The sequence below is a fragment of the Cherax quadricarinatus genome, chromosome 15 (genome assembly GCF_038502225.1).
Source record: "Cherax quadricarinatus isolate ZL_2023a chromosome 15, ASM3850222v1, whole genome shotgun sequence".
Classification (NCBI taxonomy): Eukaryota; Metazoa; Arthropoda; class Malacostraca; order Decapoda; family Parastacidae; genus Cherax; species Cherax quadricarinatus.
The window spans coordinates 35,429,841-35,448,200 of NC_091306.1; the positions used below are offsets into that span (position 1 = coordinate 35,429,841).

The 18,360-nt window shown below is 39.7% G+C and overlaps 1 protein-coding gene across 6 annotated transcripts in view; it reads right to left on the reverse strand.

The window, feature by feature from the left end:
- Gpo1 (glycerophosphate oxidase 1) overlaps positions 1 to 18,360 on the reverse strand; it is a 188,494-nt gene that overhangs the window by 100,419 nt on the left and 69,715 nt on the right. The window contains exons 1-3 of one of the 6 annotated variants that reach the window (XM_070085281.1): positions 16,807 to 17,279; positions 14,652 to 14,862; positions 1,605 to 1,771 (exon numbers count right to left, since the gene is read on the reverse strand). In XM_070085281.1, coding sequence (XP_069941382.1) covers positions 1,605 to 1,703 — 99 coding nt within the window. In that variant the 5' untranslated portion in view covers positions 1,704 to 1,771; positions 14,652 to 14,862; positions 16,807 to 17,279. Of the gene's footprint in view, positions 1 to 1,604; positions 1,772 to 14,651; positions 15,497 to 15,632; positions 15,805 to 16,806; positions 17,280 to 18,360 lie in introns of those variants that run through there. The other 5 variants (XM_070085284.1, XM_070085280.1, XM_070085283.1 and 2 more) reach the window with 5 other exon arrangements.

The following is an 18,360-nucleotide window of genomic DNA, read 5'->3' on the forward strand; positions in this document are numbered from 1 at the left end:
CGATATAATGTGTAATTATGTATGTTAGACAAAGGTATAATGTGTAACCATATGTTAGACAACGGTATAATGTGTAACCGTATGTTAGACAACGGTATAATGTGTAACTATGTTAGACAATGGTATGTGTAACTATGTTAGACAACGGTATAATGTGTAATCATATGTTAGACAACGGTATGTGTAACTATGTTAGACAATGGTATAATGTGTAACCATATGTTAGACAATGGTATGTGTAACTATGTTAGACAACAGTATAATGTGTAACCGTATGTTAGACAACGGTATAATGTGTAACCGTATGTTAGACAACGGTATAATGTGCAACCGTATGTTAGACAACGGTATAATGTGTAACTATGTATGTTAGACAACGGTATAATGTGTAACTATGTATGTTAGACAATGGTATAATGTGTAACTATGTATGTTAGACAACGGTATGTGTAACTATGTATGTTAGACAACGATATAATGTGTAACTATAATAGACAACGGTATAATGTGTAACCGTATGTTAGACAACGGTATGTGTAACTATGTTAGACAATGGTATGTGTAACTATGTATGTTAGACAATGGTATAATGTGTAACTGTTAGACAACGGTATAATGTGTAACTATGTTAGACAACGGTATAATGTGTAACTATGTTAGACAACGGTATAATGTGTAACTATGTTAGACAACGGTATAATGTGTAACTATGTTAGACAACGGTATAATTTTTTATTTATTTATTTCCAATTTGAGCACACATACAGAGGTACAAAAAAATACAGATAAGAGCAGCATGCCAAAGCCACTTATACTATGCATAGCATTACGGGCTGGCTTAAAATTAACTTAAGATTAACTAAGCAATGATGAAATCAGTGATAAAACATTAATGTAAACAGATTACTATAAAGCACAAGTGAGTATTACAAAGACAGGTCATATGGTTGCATGCATTGTTGTACATTCAGTCGTATGGAGTATTCTGTTAGGTAGTGTATTTAAAAAATAATAAAGTTAGATTGGGTTTTAGGTTTAACATTTATGTGATATAATTGTGAGAAACATTTAAGATATACAATTTATAAGGTTCAGTTATTCAGTATTTATTTGGTTTTGGGTGAGTAAGTGATCTTTGAGAAGAGACTTGAATTTATAAACAGATAGTGTTTCTTTTATATTTACAGGTAATGAATTCCAGATTTTAGGGCCTTTTATGTGCATTGAGTTTTTGCATAGTGTGAGATGGACACGAGGAACATCAAAGAGTGATCTGTGCCTTGTGTTATGGTCATGTGTTCTGTTGAGGTTGGCAAGGAGATGTTTGAGGGGAGGGTTAATATCAGAGTTAAGTGTTCTATGTATGTAATAGGTGCAGTAATAAGTATGGATGTTTTGTATGGTGGGTAGGTTTAGTGTATTGAATATTGGTGGAGTGTGCTGCCTGTAGTGTAACTATGTGTAACTATGTTAGACAACGGTATAATGTGTAACTATGTTAGACAACGGTATAATGTGTAACTATGTTAGACAACGGTATAATGTGTAACTATGTATGACAGACAATGGTATAACGTGGATAATAATATTGAGTATTAGTTTACCTTGGTATGTTGGTCGTCATCATAGAGGTATGAGGCAGCTAGAACTGCAGCCCCAGCACCAGCCACACCTAGCCCCACCATTCGTCGCCTCATACTCATACTACAGCTGCAGCCACAGCAACAATAGCCACAACTACGGCAACAGCAACGAGCAACTGTCACTCAACCTGCAATCCAAGAATTAGTTAGGTTGGCCTTGACAAGCGGTTATGCAACATCTTTGCTTCACTAAGTTTTTGTGACAACTGACGTTTGTATTACCAACTTAATCCCACAGTAAATAATTCTTGAACACTGTAAGTAGTTCATGACGACTGTAAGTAGTTCATGACCACTGTAAGTAGTTCATGACGACTGTAAGTAGTTCATGACGACTGTAAGTAGTTCATGACGACTGTTAGTAGTTCATGACGACTGTTAGTAGTTCATGACGAGTGTTAGTATTTCATGACCACTGTAAGTAGTTCATGACGACTGTAAGTAGTTCATGATGACTGTTAGTAGTTCATGACGACTGTAAGTAGTTCATGACGACTGTTAGTAGTTCATGACGACTGTTAGTAGTTCATGACCACTGTAAGTAGTTCATGACGACTGTTAGTAGTTCATGACGACTGTTAGTAGTTCATGACGACTGTAAGTAGTTCATGACCACTGTAAGTAGTTCATGACGACTGTTAGTAGTTCATGACCACTGTAAGTAGTTCATGACGACTGTTAGTAGTTCATGACCACTGTAAGTAGTTCATGACGACTGTTAGTAGTTCATGACCACTGTTAGTAGTTCATGACCACTGTAAGTAGTTCATGACGACTGTTAGTAGTTCATGACGACTGTTAGTAGTTCATGACCACTGTAAGTAGTTCATGACGACTGTTAGTAGTTCATGACGACTGTTAGTAGTTCATGACGACTGTAAGTAGTTCATGACCACTGTAAGTAGTTCATGACGACTGTTAGTAGTTCATGACGACTGTTAGTAGTTCATGACCACTGTAAGTAGTTCATGACCTCTGTAAGTAGTTCATGACCACTGTAAGTAGTTCATGACCACTGTAAGTAGTTCATGACCACTGTAAGTAGTTCATGAACACTGTAAGTAGTTCATGACCACTGTAAGTAGTTCATGAACACTAAGTAGTTCATGACCACTGTAAGTAGTTCATGACCACTGTAAGTAGTTCAGGACCACTGTAAGTAGTTCATGACCACTGTAAGTAGTTCATGACCACTGTAAGTAGTTCATGACCACTGTAAGTAGTTCATGACCACTGTAAGTAGTTCATGACCTCTGTAAGTAGTTCATGACCACTGTAAGTAGTTCATACCACTGTAAGTAGTTCATGACCACTGTAAGTAGTTCATGACCACTGTAAGTAGTTCATGACCACTGTAAGTAGTTCATGACCACTGTAAGTAGTTCATGACCACTGTAAGTAGTTCATGACCTCTGTAAGTAGTTCATGACCACTGTAAGTAGTTCATACCACTGTAAGCAGTTCATGACCACTGTAAGTAGTTCATACCACTGTAAGTAGTTCATGAACACTGTAAGTAGTTCATACCACTGTAAGTAGTTCATGAACACTGTAAGTAGTTCATGACCACTGTAAGTAGTTCATGAACACTGTAAGTAGCTCATGAACACTAAGTAGTTCATGACCACTGTAAGTAGTTCATGACCACTGTAAGTAGTTCATGACCACTGTAAGTAGTTCATGAATACTAAGTAGTTCATGACCACTGTAAGTAGTTCATGACCACTGTAAGTACTTCATGACCACTAAGTGGTTCATGAACACTAAGTAGTTCATGAACACTGTAAGTAGTTCATGAACACTGTAAGTAGTTCATGACCACTGTAAGTAGTTCATGAACACTAAGTAGTTCATGAACACTGTAAGTAGTTCATGACCACTGTAAGTAGTTCATGAACACTGTAAGTAGTTCATGAACACTGTAAGTAGTTCATGAACACTGTAAGTAGTTCATGACCACTGAAAGTAGTTCATGACCACTATAAGTAGTTTATAACCATTGCAAGTAGTTCATGACCACTGCAAGTAGTTCATGACCACTGCAAGTAGTTCATAACCACTGCAAGTAGTTCATAACCTCTGCAAGTAGTTCATAACCACTGCAAGTAGTTCATAACCACTGCACATAGTTCATAACCACTGCAAGTAGTTCATAACCACTGCAAGTAGTTCATAACCACTGCAAGTAGTTCATAACCACTGCAAGTAGTTCATAGCCACTGCAAGTAGTTCATGACCACTGCAAGTAGTTCATGACCACTGCAAGTAGTTCATGACCACTGCAAGTAGTTCATGACCACTGCAAGTAGTTCATAACCACTGCAAGTAGTTCATAACCACTGCAAATAGTTCATAGCACTGCAAGTAGTTCATGACCACTGCAAGTAGTTCATAACCACTGTAAGTAGTTCATAACCACTTCAAGTAGTTCATAACCACTGCAAGTAGTTCATAACCACTGCAAGTAGTTCATAACCACTGCAAGTAGTTCATAACCACTGCAAGTAGTTCATAACCACTGCAAGTAGTTCATAACCACTGCAAGTAGTTCATAGCCACTGCAAGTAGTTCATGACCACTGCAAGTAGTTCATAACCACTGCAAGTAGTTCATGACCACTTCAAGTAGTTCATGACCACTGCAAGTAGTTCATAACCACTGCAAGTAGTTCATAACCACTGCAAGTAGTTCATATCCACTGCAAGTAATTCATAACCACTGCAAGTAGTTCATAACCACTGCAAGTAGTTCATAACCACTGCAAGTAGCTCATAGCCACTGCAAGTAGTTCATGACCACTGCAAGTAGTTCATAACCACTGTAAGTAGTTCATAACCACTGCAAGTAGTTCATAACCACTGAAAGTAGTTCATAACCACTGCAAGTAGTTCATAACCACTGCAAGTAGTTCATAACCACTGCAAGTAGTTCATGACCACTGCAAGTAGTTCATAACCACTGCAAGTAGTTCATAACCACTGTAAGTAGTTCATGACCACTGCAAGTAGTTCATGACCACTGCAAGTAGTTCATGACCACTGCAAGTAGTTCATAACCACTGCAAGTAGTTCATAACCACTGCAAGTAGTTCATGACCACTGCAAGTAGTTCATAACCACTGCAAGTAGTTCATAACCACTGTAAGTAGTTCATGACCACTGCAAGTAGTTCATAACCACTGCAAGTAGTTCATAAACACTGCAAGTAGTTCATAACCACTGCAAGTAGTTCATAACCACTGCAAGTAGTTCATGACCACTGCAAGTAGTTCATGACCACTGCAAGTAGTTCATAACCACTGCAAGTAGTTCATAACCACTGCAAGTAGTTCATGACCACTGCAAGTAGTTCATGACCACTGCAAGTAGTTCATAACCACTGCAAGTAGTTCATGACCACTGCAAGTAGTTCATAACCACTGCAAGTAGTTCATAACCACTGCAAGTAGTTCATGACCACTGCAAGTAGTTCATGACCACTGCAAGTAGTTCATAACCACTGCAAGTAGTTCATAACCACTGCAAGTAGTTCATAACCACTGCAAGTAGTTAATAACCACTGCAAGTAGTTCATAACCACTGCAAGTAGTTCATAACCACTGCAAGTAGTTCATGACCACTACAAGTAGTTCATGACCACTGCAAGTAGTTCATGACCACTGTAAGTAGTTCATGACCACTGCAAGTAGTTCATGACCACTGTAAGTAGTTCATGACCACTGCAAGTAGTTCATAGCCACTGTAAGTAGTTCATGACCACTGCAAGTAGTTCATAGCCACTGTAAGTAGTTCATGACCACTGCAAGTAGTTCATAGCCACTGCAAGTAGTTCATGACCACTACAAGTAGTTCATGACCACTGCAAGTAGTTCATGACCACTGTAAGTAGTTCATGACCACTGCAAGTAGTTCATAACCACTGTAAGTAGTTCATAACCACTGCAAGTAGTTCATAACCACTGAAAGTAGTTCATAACCACTGCAAGTAGTTCATAACCACTGCAAGTAGTTCATAACCACTGCAAGTAGTTCATGACCACTGCAAGTAGTTCATAACCACTGCAAGTAGTTCATAACCACTGTAAGTAGTTCATGACCACTGCAAGTAGTTCATGACCACTGCAAGTAGTTCATGACCACTGCAAGTAGTTCATAACCACTGCAAGTAGTTCATAACCACTGCAAGTAGTTCATGACCACTGCAAGTAGTTCATAACCACTGCAAGTAGTTCATAACCACTGTAAGTAGTTCATGACCACTGCAAGTAGTTCATAACCACTGCAAGTAGTTCATAAACACTGCAAGTAGTTCATAACCACTGCAAGTAGTTCATAACCACTGCAAGTAGTTCATGACCACTGCAAGTAGTTCATAACCACTGCAAGTAGTTCATAACCACTGCAAGTAGTTCATGACCACTGCAAGTAGTTCATGACCACTGCAAGTAGTTCATAACCACTGCAAGTAGTTCATAACCACTGCAAGTAGTTCATGACCACTGCAAGTAGTTCATAACCACTGCAAGTAGTTCATAACCACTGCAAGTAGTTCATGACCACTGCAAGTAATTCATGACCACTGCAAGTAGTTCATAACCACTGCAAGTAGTTCATAACCACTACAAGTAGTTCATAACCACTGCAAGTAGTTCATAACCACTGCAAGTAGTTCATAACCACTGCAAGTAGTTCATAACCACTGCAAGTAGTTCATGACCACTACAAGTAGTTCATGACCACTGCAAGTAGTTCATGACCACTGTAAGTAGTTCATGACCACTGCAAGTAGTTCATGACCACTGTAAGTAGTTCATGACCACTGCAAGTAGTTCATAGCCACTGTAAGTAGTTCATGACCACTGCAAGTAGTTCATAGCCACTGCAAGTAGTTCATGACCACTGCAAGTAGTTCATAACCACTGCAAGTAGTTCATAACCACTGCAAGTAGTTCATGACCACTGCAAGTAGTTCATGACCACTGCAAGTAGTTCATAACCACTGCAAGTAGTTCATAACCACTGCAAGTAGTTCATGACCACTGCAAGTAGTTCATGACCACTGCAAGTAGTTCATAACCACTGCAAGTAGTTCATGACCACTGCAAGTAGTTCATAACCACTGCAAGTAGTTCATAACCACTGCAAGTAGTTCATGACCACTGCAAGTAGTTCATGACCACTGCAAGTAGTTCATAACCACTGCAAGTAGTTCATAACCACTGCAAGTAGTTCATAACCACTGCAAGTAGTTAATAACCACTGCAAGTAGTTCATAACCACTGCAAGTAGTTCATAACCACTGCAAGTAGTTCATGACCACTACAAGTAGTTCATGACCACTGCAAGTAGTTCATGACCACTGTAAGTAGTTCATGACCACTGCAAGTAGTTCATGACCACTGTAAGTAGTTCATGACCACTGCAAGTAGTTCATAGCCACTGTAAGTAGTTCATGACCACTGCAAGTAGTTCATAGCCACTGTAAGTAGTTCATGACCACTGCAAGTAGTTCATAGCCACTGCAAGTAGTTCATGACCACTACAAGTAGTTCATGACCACTGCAAGTAGTTCATGACCACTGTAAGTAGTTCATGACCACTGCAAGTAGTTCATAACCACTGTAAGTAGTTCATAACCACTGCAAGTAGTTCATAACCACTGAAAGTAGTTCATAACCACTGCAAGTAGTTCATAACCACTGCAAGTAGTTCATAACCACTGCAAGTAGTTCATGACCACTGCAAGTAGTTCATAACCACTGCAAGTAGTTCATAACCACTGTAAGTAGTTCATGACCACTGCAAGTAGTTCATGACCACTGCAAGTAGTTCATGACCACTGCAAGTAGTTCATAACCACTGCAAGTAGTTCATAACCACTGCAAGTAGTTCATGACCACTGCAAGTAGTTCATAACCACTGCAAGTAGTTCATAACCACTGTAAGTAGTTCATGACCACTGCAAGTAGTTCATAACCACTGCAAGTAGTTCATAAACACTGCAAGTAGTTCATAACCACTGCAAGTAGTTCATAACCACTGCAAGTAGTTCATGACCACTGCAAGTAGTTCATAACCACTGCAAGTAGTTCATAACCACTGCAAGTAGTTCATGACCACTGCAAGTAGTTCATGACCACTGCAAGTAGTTCATAACCACTGCAAGTAGTTCATAACCACTGCAAGTAGTTCATGACCACTGCAAGTAGTTCATAACCACTGCAAGTAGTTCATAACCACTGCAAGTAGTTCATGACCACTGCAAGTAGTTCATGACCACTGCAAGTAGTTCATAACCACTGCAAGTAGTTCATAACCACTACAAGTAGTTCATAACCACTGCAAGTAGTTCATAACCACTGCAAGTAGTTCATAACCACTGCAAGTAGTTCATAACCACTGCAAGTAGTTCATGACCACTACAAGTAGTTCATGACCACTGCAAGTAGTTCATGACCACTGTAAGTAGTTCATGACCACTGCAAGTAGTTCATGACCACTGTAAGTAGTTCATGACCACTGCAAGTAGTTCATAGCCACTGTAAGTAGTTCATGACCACTGCAAGTAGTTCATAGCCACTGCAAGTAGTTCATGACCACTGCAAGTAGTTCATAACCACTGCAAGTAGTTCATAACCACTGCAAGTAGTTCATGACCACTGCAAGTAGTTCATGACCACTGCAAGTAGTTCATAACCACTGCAAGTAGTTCATAACCACTGCAAGTAGTTCATGACCACTGCAAGTAGTTCATGACCACTGCAAGTAGTTCATAACCACTGCAAGTAGTTCATGACCACTGCAAGTAGTTCATGACCACTGCAAGTAGTTCATAACCACTGCAAGTAGTTCATAACCACTGTAAGTAGTTCATGACCACTGCAAGTAGTTCATGACCACTGCAAGTAGTTCATGACCACTGCAAGTAGTTCATAACCACTGTAAGTATTTCATGACCACTGTAAGTAGTTCATGACCACTGCAAGTAGTTCATGACCACTGCAAGTAGTTCATAACCACTGCAAGTAGTTCATGACCACTGCAAGTAGTTCATGACCACTGCAAGTAGTTCATAACCACTGTAAGTATTTCATGACCACTGTAAGTAGTTCATGACCACTGCAAGTATCAAACTTGCCTTTACTAACCAAAATCTTTGAGAAACTCATACACAAGAAATTATAAGACTTCATAACATCACAAAGCATCCTCACACCCCGCCAGTTTGGCTTGGAAGCGTTCTTGGCGTCATACTTTCCTTTCATACACCAACGACCTTCCAACTTTATCACAACTAACACCTATTCTCTTTGATGATGACAACTTTTGTCATGTCCCACCCTAATCTTGCCTCACTCAACACTATTGTTAATGAAGAGCTCATAAAAGTAACTACCTGAATGACTGCTAATAAACTCATACTTAATATTGACAAAACCTTCTACATTATGTTTGAATGCAGAGTAAGTGATGTCCAGCTAAACATTATGATTAACAATACCCTTATTGCTAAACATAAAGATGGAAAAATTCTGGGTCTGCACCTTGAAATTCAACACCCATATCCAGTACATAACGAATAAAAGTATCCAGGACAGTTGGCAGCCTCTCAAAGATACATTCTGTACCACAAACAACACTAATTACACTATACTATTCACTAATCTACTCCTGCCTCACCTATGCTATTTGTACCTGGGGCTCTACAACGACAAATCACCTAAAGCCAATAATAACGCAAGAAAAAGCTGCAGTGCAAATGATCACACAATCCCCTGCTAGACAACACCCCTTCCCCATTATTCGAAGACCTAAACGTATTCACTATACAAAACATTCACTCTTACTACTGTGCATCCTACATTTACAGAACGATAAATTCTAATATTAATCCCGAACTGAAGCACTTTCTTGATAGTTGCAACAAGACCCACAGACACAATACGAGGCACAAAAATCTGGCCAAATCTCTTAAAAAATTCCATGTACATAAAATTAGATTTAGATTTTGCCACCGAAGTGGCTAGTTTATTGTGCACCCATATCCATCCTGTGGACGGTAGCGCAAGAGCATATGGATACACAAAAGGCCTAGGAACTAGGCCCCAAAGGGTTAACAGGAATACATATGGATTTATATCTACATATCTATAGTTCACTTATCTGTTACAAACAAATTTAGGAAATGTGCTTAGTATATCTGGTATCTTATTTTCATTAATAAGATATCTTGACATGTCACATAGGTTATTATACTGTCTGTCTCTGTATTCCTCAATAAGTGGACAATTAAGCACATAGTGTTCAAGAGAGTGACCATATGCCTGATCACATAATTTACATTTAGTTTGATCATCATCTGTGTGTCTTCCAAACTGCCAGAAGTACTTGTAACCAAGCCTAAGCCTGGCCACTACAACATCAGTCAGTCTGTTCACATTGCAAGTTGCTCCATAAACATACTTATCTACGTTCATGTTATCATAGTGGGTTATAGATCTACTCAGGCTTCTAACTGCATTCCTATACCAATCATTTTCATTATTTACTTCACTCCTAATATTATTCCTAATGCTAGACACAGTTATACCAAAGTCATATTCTACATTCTCCTTCTGGGTACTCTTCTTGGCTAACATAACTTTATCATGAAGGAGTTGTGGAAAATACTGTATATATTTTCCAGAAATTCAGTATTTATATGTAAATAGATGGCCATACTGTATATAATAATATTCATGTCATAGAAAACGGAAAGCCTGCGTCTGCGCAGATGAGACTCGCCATCTTGGTTTTGAATTGGATACAACGTTAGTGTAATGGGAAGGAATTTTCGTGTTCTAGAGGTTAAAATTGGGCTGACACCTCTCAAATAGGAGGCGAAATTGGTGGACATGCATTCCTGCATAACTTGAGATATCAGACGACTGGACAAGACAGCTCCAGGAACCTCAGATAAGCTCTCTAGATTTGTGTATAATTCTGGCCAGTGTTTTCATAAATTTAGTTAGTGAGGTTTTTCTGAGCATGATACAACTTAATATCCAGTCAAATTGGTGAGTGACATTAAGATATATTTTCCTTCTGTTATGTATATGTGAATTTATGTATAATCATTTTTTAATATACAGTCCACAAATTTATATATTTACCAGCATTCCTGGTGATGTATTTTTCATTTGGTAATTAATAGGTCCAGAGCAACTTGTGGTTATGACAGTGGTAGGTATCGAAGGGGGACATTTTTTGCGACCTAGGTGTCCCAAATTCCTACTTGTCTATGTAATATTGATAAATAATAATTATCTTTGTTATCATTTACTGTTATGTACATAATTAGTTACATTCAGATAAATGCAATTTTCCACATTTAATTTGTCCGTTGGTCCTTCTTGAACTGGAGGTAATTAGTGAAGTCATTAATTAGTTAATTACTTAATAATTATATGTGAAATGACAGAAGGAGGTGGATGTTAAGTTCACAGATTTATTTAATGTGTAGTGGATTATAATTATTACAATATTAATTTTGATAAGTCAAGTCTGGCTAAGTTTATATTAATTTGTATAATATAAATTTGTTAAGACAATTCTGGCCAAGATTTATATCAGTGTATGTGTAATTGATAAGCCAGGTGTTGCTAATTATATTAATGTGTATAATATTAATTTTACTTAATGTGTAGTGGATTATAATTATTACAATACTAATTTGATAAGACAATTCTGGCCAAGATTTATATCAGTGTATGTGTAATTGATAAGACAAGTGTGGATAAAGATTATATTGTGTATAATATTAATTTTGCTATGCCAAATTCTGGCAAGGATTTATTAATTTGTATAATATTAATTTTGATGAGCCAAGTTTGTATTAATGTACATTTAAAATTTATATTACAATTTTTTACATGTAATTGCCGAGCTCAAGTAGCTGGGATTTATTCAAAGGTAGGTTGTGTCAGTGTTATTAATTGGGTTAAATTTAATACATTGCATCATGGCTGAAAATGAGGAAATTAATATAGAAGACAAACATATGGAATATAGAGCAAAGAAAGCGTCACTGCAAGCTAGAAAGGGTCATGTAACCAAGGCATATAATAAATGTTTGGAATTAATGAATCAAGAAACTGTGAATACTGATGATTTAAAATTGTATTTAGATGCTTTAGGTAATAGATATGATTCATACAAATTATATTACAACAAATATGAAGGAGATTTGTTAGTAAACTGTGTAGATGAGACTGAAGTAGATCTCATGATTAATCAGTATTATGAATTAGAGGAAAAGATTCTTTCTTGTAAAAGTCAGGCCCTGAATAAATTAAAATGTGTAAACCAGGCAGTTAATCAGTCTGCTCCAACAAATAATATGTCTTTGCCAATACTCCCAGAACTATGTTTACCTGTATTTAATCCTGGTGAAAATTGGGAGGAATTTTGGTCAATTTTTAAAGCAGCTGTGCATGACAGGAGTGACCTAGCCTGTGTAACTAAATTATTTTACCTCAAATGACAGGTAAGAGGAGATGCTCACATACTCATACAAGCCTTTCCCAATGTAGATGACTCTTACAAGGAAGCAGTTGACTTGTTGAAAGTCACTTATATACCCTCTGTCCATGTATTGTTTGTAATGGCTTGATAAAGCTCCTGGAGAGTGAAACGTTGCCACAATAAATGTCACATTAGTTGCACTTGTGTCCTTTTACTTTACAGAAGATGAGGTAATCAGTCCCTCAACCTAGGAGTAGGTGTGAAGAGCACCATAGTCGTGGAGATTCTGAAGCAGAAGGAGCCTGGCGCTTATATAGTAACGTCAGGTGTAGCAGACGAGGGCATAGTCACTGGTAGGCGGGATTCCCCAGTGGAAGTAGGTCCTTCCCAAAGAGATGGGTTAGTTGTAGTAGTAGTTGTCGTAGCCGTGAAGGTTATGTACATGTCCTCAGAATCAAGATTCCATGATGTTGCAGTGTCTGACAAGTTGTGTAAGAATGGTAAATAATACTGACAAGATGAAATTAAGACACAAGTGCAACATCTGGGTATCTTTATTGTAGACGTTTCGCCATCCAGTGGCTTTATCAATACAAAATCTAGGACATAACTTGAAGACAGTAGAACTATGTACAGAAGATGAGGTAATCAGTCCCTCAACCTAGGAGTAGGTGTGAAGAGCACCATAGTCGTGGAGATTCTGAAGCAGAAAAAAGGAGCCTGGTGCTTATATAGTAACATCAGGTGTAGCAGACGAGGGCATAGTCACTGGTAGCTGGGATTCCCCAGTGGAAGTAGGTCCTTCCCAAAGAGATGGGTTAGTTGTAGTAGTAGTTGTCGTAGCCGTGAAGGTTATGTACATGGGAAGGACCTACTTCCACTGGGGAATCCCGCCTACCAGTGACTATGCCCTCGTCTGCTACACCTGACGTTACTATATAAGCGCCAGGCTTTCTTCTGCTTCAGAATCTCCACGACTATGGTGCTCTTCACACCTACTCCTAGGTTGAGGGACTGATTACCTCATCTTATGTACATAGTTCTACTGTCTTCAAGTTATGTCCTAGATTTTGTATTGATAAAGCCACTGGATGGCAAAACGTCTACAATGAAGATACCCAGATGTTGCACTTGTATCTTAATTTCATCTTGTCGGTATTATATACCATTCTTACACAATATTCATTTTGGCTAGTTCATGTAGTATAACGGTTCTGTTCGCAATATCAAATGCAGATTTTAGATCAAGAAAAGTGGTAAAACTAGTAGAGGTGTGTGCAGTGAGAAAGGTGAAAATACAGTTCTGCACACTTTTACCTTTCATGAACCCATAGAGGTAGGGGAAAAGTTGGTGTCTGATTCTGTAGTATAGTCTGTTAAGTATCATTCTTTCAAAAGTTTTACAAAGACAACTAGTTAAGAAGATCGGCCTAAATGTATCAGGCTGTTGGGGCTTAGGGATAGGCACAATGAGACTATTGGTCCAGGAAGTAGGAAGAACACCCTCAGTGCAACTGAGATTATACAGTGCCAACAAAGGGTTATCAGGCACGTGCCTTAGAGTTCTGAGAATATCATAGGTTATACCATCCTCTCCAGGAGCAGTTGATCGACCTTCGGTTAATGCATTATCTAATTCATACTCGGTGAAGAGGCAATCACTCTCATCAATATTTTGGCTCATAAAATTAATCAGTTTCAACATTTCTTCAGAAGTACTCTCTAAATTTTTTCTAATATGAGATGGAAGGTTTTCATGCCTGGATGTTTTGGACCAGTCATTTATGAGGTCATTTGCTTTTTCAAGAGGAAAGGGATGAGCAACATTGCCAGTCTTTTTCTTGGTTATTTTATTTATACCTTTCCAAGCCAAACTTTAAGGGGTGGACCTATTTAATCCATTAACAAACTGTTCCCATTCCTGTTGCTTAAGTTCTTGCTTTCTATTCCTTGCATTTGTTAGTGCAGCTAACGTTCTGAGCATGTCTCGGGTTCTACATTCACAGTATGCTTTATCAATCCTCCTAGCTGCATGTGTTAGATTGCGTAGCTGTGGATCATTATAGTATTTACATTGATTTTTATTGTTGTTTATAGTGGAGGGTACATAAAAGGGCCCAAAATCTAAAACTTTCTGGCAGAAATCTTCAGAACCACTGTCTCAGCCAGCATTTTCAAAAGTACTGTTAAAAAGCACCTTATCTCCCTAACATATCATAGCATCAACTAAATATGTAATAATAATACATGAATATTGTGTGTCATGAACACATAAAAAACATTGTTTCACTGCATATAATCTTCCCAGTCGTTAAACATTGTGTAATTCCTCTCAATTAAATCTGTTAAAGCCATAGGCATGACCTAATAGAATATTCGATTCTCTTGTATTTATTGTAAACTCCCAGACTGTTACTGTCTTGTTAATCTTAAGTTAGTCTTAAGTTGGCAAGAATTTCTCTGCATATACAGGGGCTTTCTGCATGTACATCCAGATGTTATTTACCTTTGTACAAACATTGTATCATGTTGAAATAGACAGACACCAACTGGACAACACGTGCCGTGATCAGCAGATGGCGCCCCCCACGCGTGTTCACATTTGAGACCTGGGGAAATCTGGTAGAGGCACCTCGATGTACCGTAGATGACCTCCTCTGTCAGACCCATACAGTAAGACAAAACCTCCACTTTCTCTTAGGATTTCTGGCCAGTGTCTGGGGAAAAATTGTGAGTTGAACTGTAGGCCTGTATGCAACTGGCAGTGCATGCCCAGTACGTACCTGTGTCTCTTGTCTACCTAGAAGCTAGTGTCCGTGTCTGCATAGTTGTACTAGGGGATACACACCCCCTTGGATATAGGAATTTCTGAGGTGCAGGCAGGTCACTACTAACGATTGAATATTGCAGGAATTAAAGCTCCCGGTTGCACGTGGTTTCTGAGGGGAAGTCCAAAGGGGTTAAGCTTAGGAAGGTTGAAGATCAGGATATTTGCTGCAACACCAAGTAAGTTAGTCCTTTATACGTGCATGTAGGCGAGTTTCTTGCAACATCAATCATTTGTGAAAATCTGTCCTATAAGCCACTTGTGAGGCTGAGGTACCGACCTCAGAGCTCGGTGTCAACAGAGTTTGCCAGGGTAGGCGACTCACTTGGAGGCAGTCCAGACAAATTTTCACACTCCCACCCACACCATGGGTATGTGTGCACAAACAACATCTTTACAACAAAACATTAGTTACTTCAGTAATAAACATCAATTAATACAATCAGTTCTGGAAGTGAATTAATTGGTGTAATTAGTCATTATATTTGTCCTCCCCTTCCTTGGACCAAATGTAATTACCCATCCCTCTCTCTCTCCCCCCGGTTATTTAGAAGTGAAGGAAGGTAAGCAAAAGCTTAGTGAATACTAAGTGAAGGAGACACAGGCAGCAAGCAAGCGTGCGTGATGTAGTGATAGGTGGCTTGAACAGTCTTATATTACCATTCATGACGGCTGATGACACCTCACACAAGTATATTATAACTTGTCTGGTTGGTGGTGGTGGACACAAGGACATTCCACCAACACCAACACCACCACCAACACTTGTGTTCAACACATGCTCTTATCTCTTGGTCGTACCTCTTCACTTGTAACTTCACAATGCTCTTGCCTGATCAATGGAAATACATTTCATTTAATCTTCGTTTACTGTGATTATTCGCAATCATTAACTGTTAGTGAACAAGTTGAGCCTTGATGCAATTTATGACCTTGATGTAAATAGTGGATGTACGGGGCTACAGTAGGCTATAGTTACATACGTGGATGGTTGTAAAAGGCTACAGTAGGCTACAATGTTACATACGTGGATGGTTGTAAGGGGCTACAGTAGTCTATAATGTTACACATGTGGTTGTAAGGGGCTACAGTAGGCTATAATGTTACATACATGGATGGTTGTAAGAGGCTACAGTAGGCTATAATGTTACATACGTGGATGGTTGCAAGGGGCTACAGTAGGCTATAATGTTACATACGTGGATGGTTGTAAGGGGCTACAGTAGGCTATAGTTACATACGTGGATGGTTGTAAAAGGCTACAGTAGGCTATAATGTTACACATGTGGATGGCTGTAAGGGGCTACAGTAGGCAATCATGTTATACATGTGGATGGTTGCAAGGGGCTACAGTAGACTATAATGTTACATACATGGATGGTTGTAAGAGGCTACAGTAGGTTATATTACACATGTGGATGGTTGTACGGGGCTACAGTAGGCTATAATATTACACATGTGGATGGTTGTAAGAGGCTACAGTAGACTATAATATTACACATGTGGATGGTTGTACAGGGCTACAGTAGACTATAATGTTACACATGTGGATGGTTGTACGGGGCTACAGTAGACTATAATGTTACACATGTGGATGGTTGTACGGGGCTACAGTAGACTATAATATTACACATGTGGATGGTTGTACGGGGCTAGAGTAGACTATGATGTTACACATGTGGATGGTTGTACGGGGCTACAGTAGACTATAATGTTACACATGTGGATGGTTGTACGGGGCTACAGTAGACTATAATGTTACACATGTGGATGGCAATATAAACTGCAGTCTTCTCTGATTGTTATAATTATAGTTTGAAAATCTTAAACTTACCACCACCTTCCTGTCCGTTCTGTGACGCATAAATTCCAGAAATATTCAGTGTGTGATACCAACTCCCAGGAAGTGTGCTGATGTCTGTGATGCAGCAGCACAGGTGCTGATGACGTCTGTGATGCAGCAACACAGGTGCTGATGACGTCTGTGATGCAGCAACACAGGTGCTGACGACGTCTGTGATGTAGCAACACAGGTGCTGATGACGTCTGTGATGCAGCAACACAGGTGCTGATGACGTCTGTGATGCAGCAACACAGGTGCTGACGACGTCTGTGATGTAGCAACACAGGTGTTGACGAGGTTCACAGGACTGAGCGCACAGGTTAATAAGACAGAGCTACAGCAAGGAGTCTTCATCCACACGAGAACAACACTGAGTGTTGCAGCATCAATGAAGAACTGTGATGAACGTGCTACCACCACCAGTGTCACCGAGAGACTGCTGATGACGACACCACCACCAGGTACCAGCTACTACCCACCACCAACCCGAGCTACCTGTACCACCATCACCAGCTACCACCAGCACCACCACGAGCTACCAGAACCACAACCACCACCACGAGCTACCAGCATCACCACCACCACGACCACCAACACCACGAGCAATAAGCACCAGAACCACAACCACGACCACCACCACCACTAGCTACCACCACCACCACTAGCTACCACCAGCACAAGCTACCACCATCACCAGCTACCAGCATTTATCTCACTACACAGCCTACCACTTACCTCACAACAAAACCTAAGACATACCTCACTACACAACCTACTACATACCTCACTACACAGCCTACCACATACCTCACTACACAACCTACCACATACCTCACCACACAACCTACCATATACCTCACTACACAACCTACCACATACCTCATTACACAACCTACCACATACCTCACTACACAACCTACCACATACCTCACTACACAGCCTACCACATACCTCACTACACAACCTACCACATACCTCACCACACAACCTACCACATACCTCACTACACAACCTACCACATACCTCACCACACAACCTACCACATACCTCACCACACAACCTACCACATACCTCACTACACAACCTACCACATACCTCACTACACAACCTACCACATACCTCACCACACAACCTACCACATACCTCACTACACAGCCTACCACATACCTCACCACACAACCTACCACATACCTCACCACACAACCTACCACATACCTCACCACACAACCTACCACATACCTCACAACACAACCTACCACATACCTCACAACACAACCTGCCATATACCTCATCACAACCTACCACATACCTCACCACACAACCTACCACATACCTCACCACAACCTACCACATACCTCACCATACAACCTACCACATACCTCACCACACAACCTACCACATACCTCACTAAACCTACCACATACCTCACTACACAGCCTACCACATACCTCACCACACAACCTACCACATACCTCACCACACAACGTACCACATGCCTCACTACACAACCTACCACATACTTCACCACACAACCTACCACATACC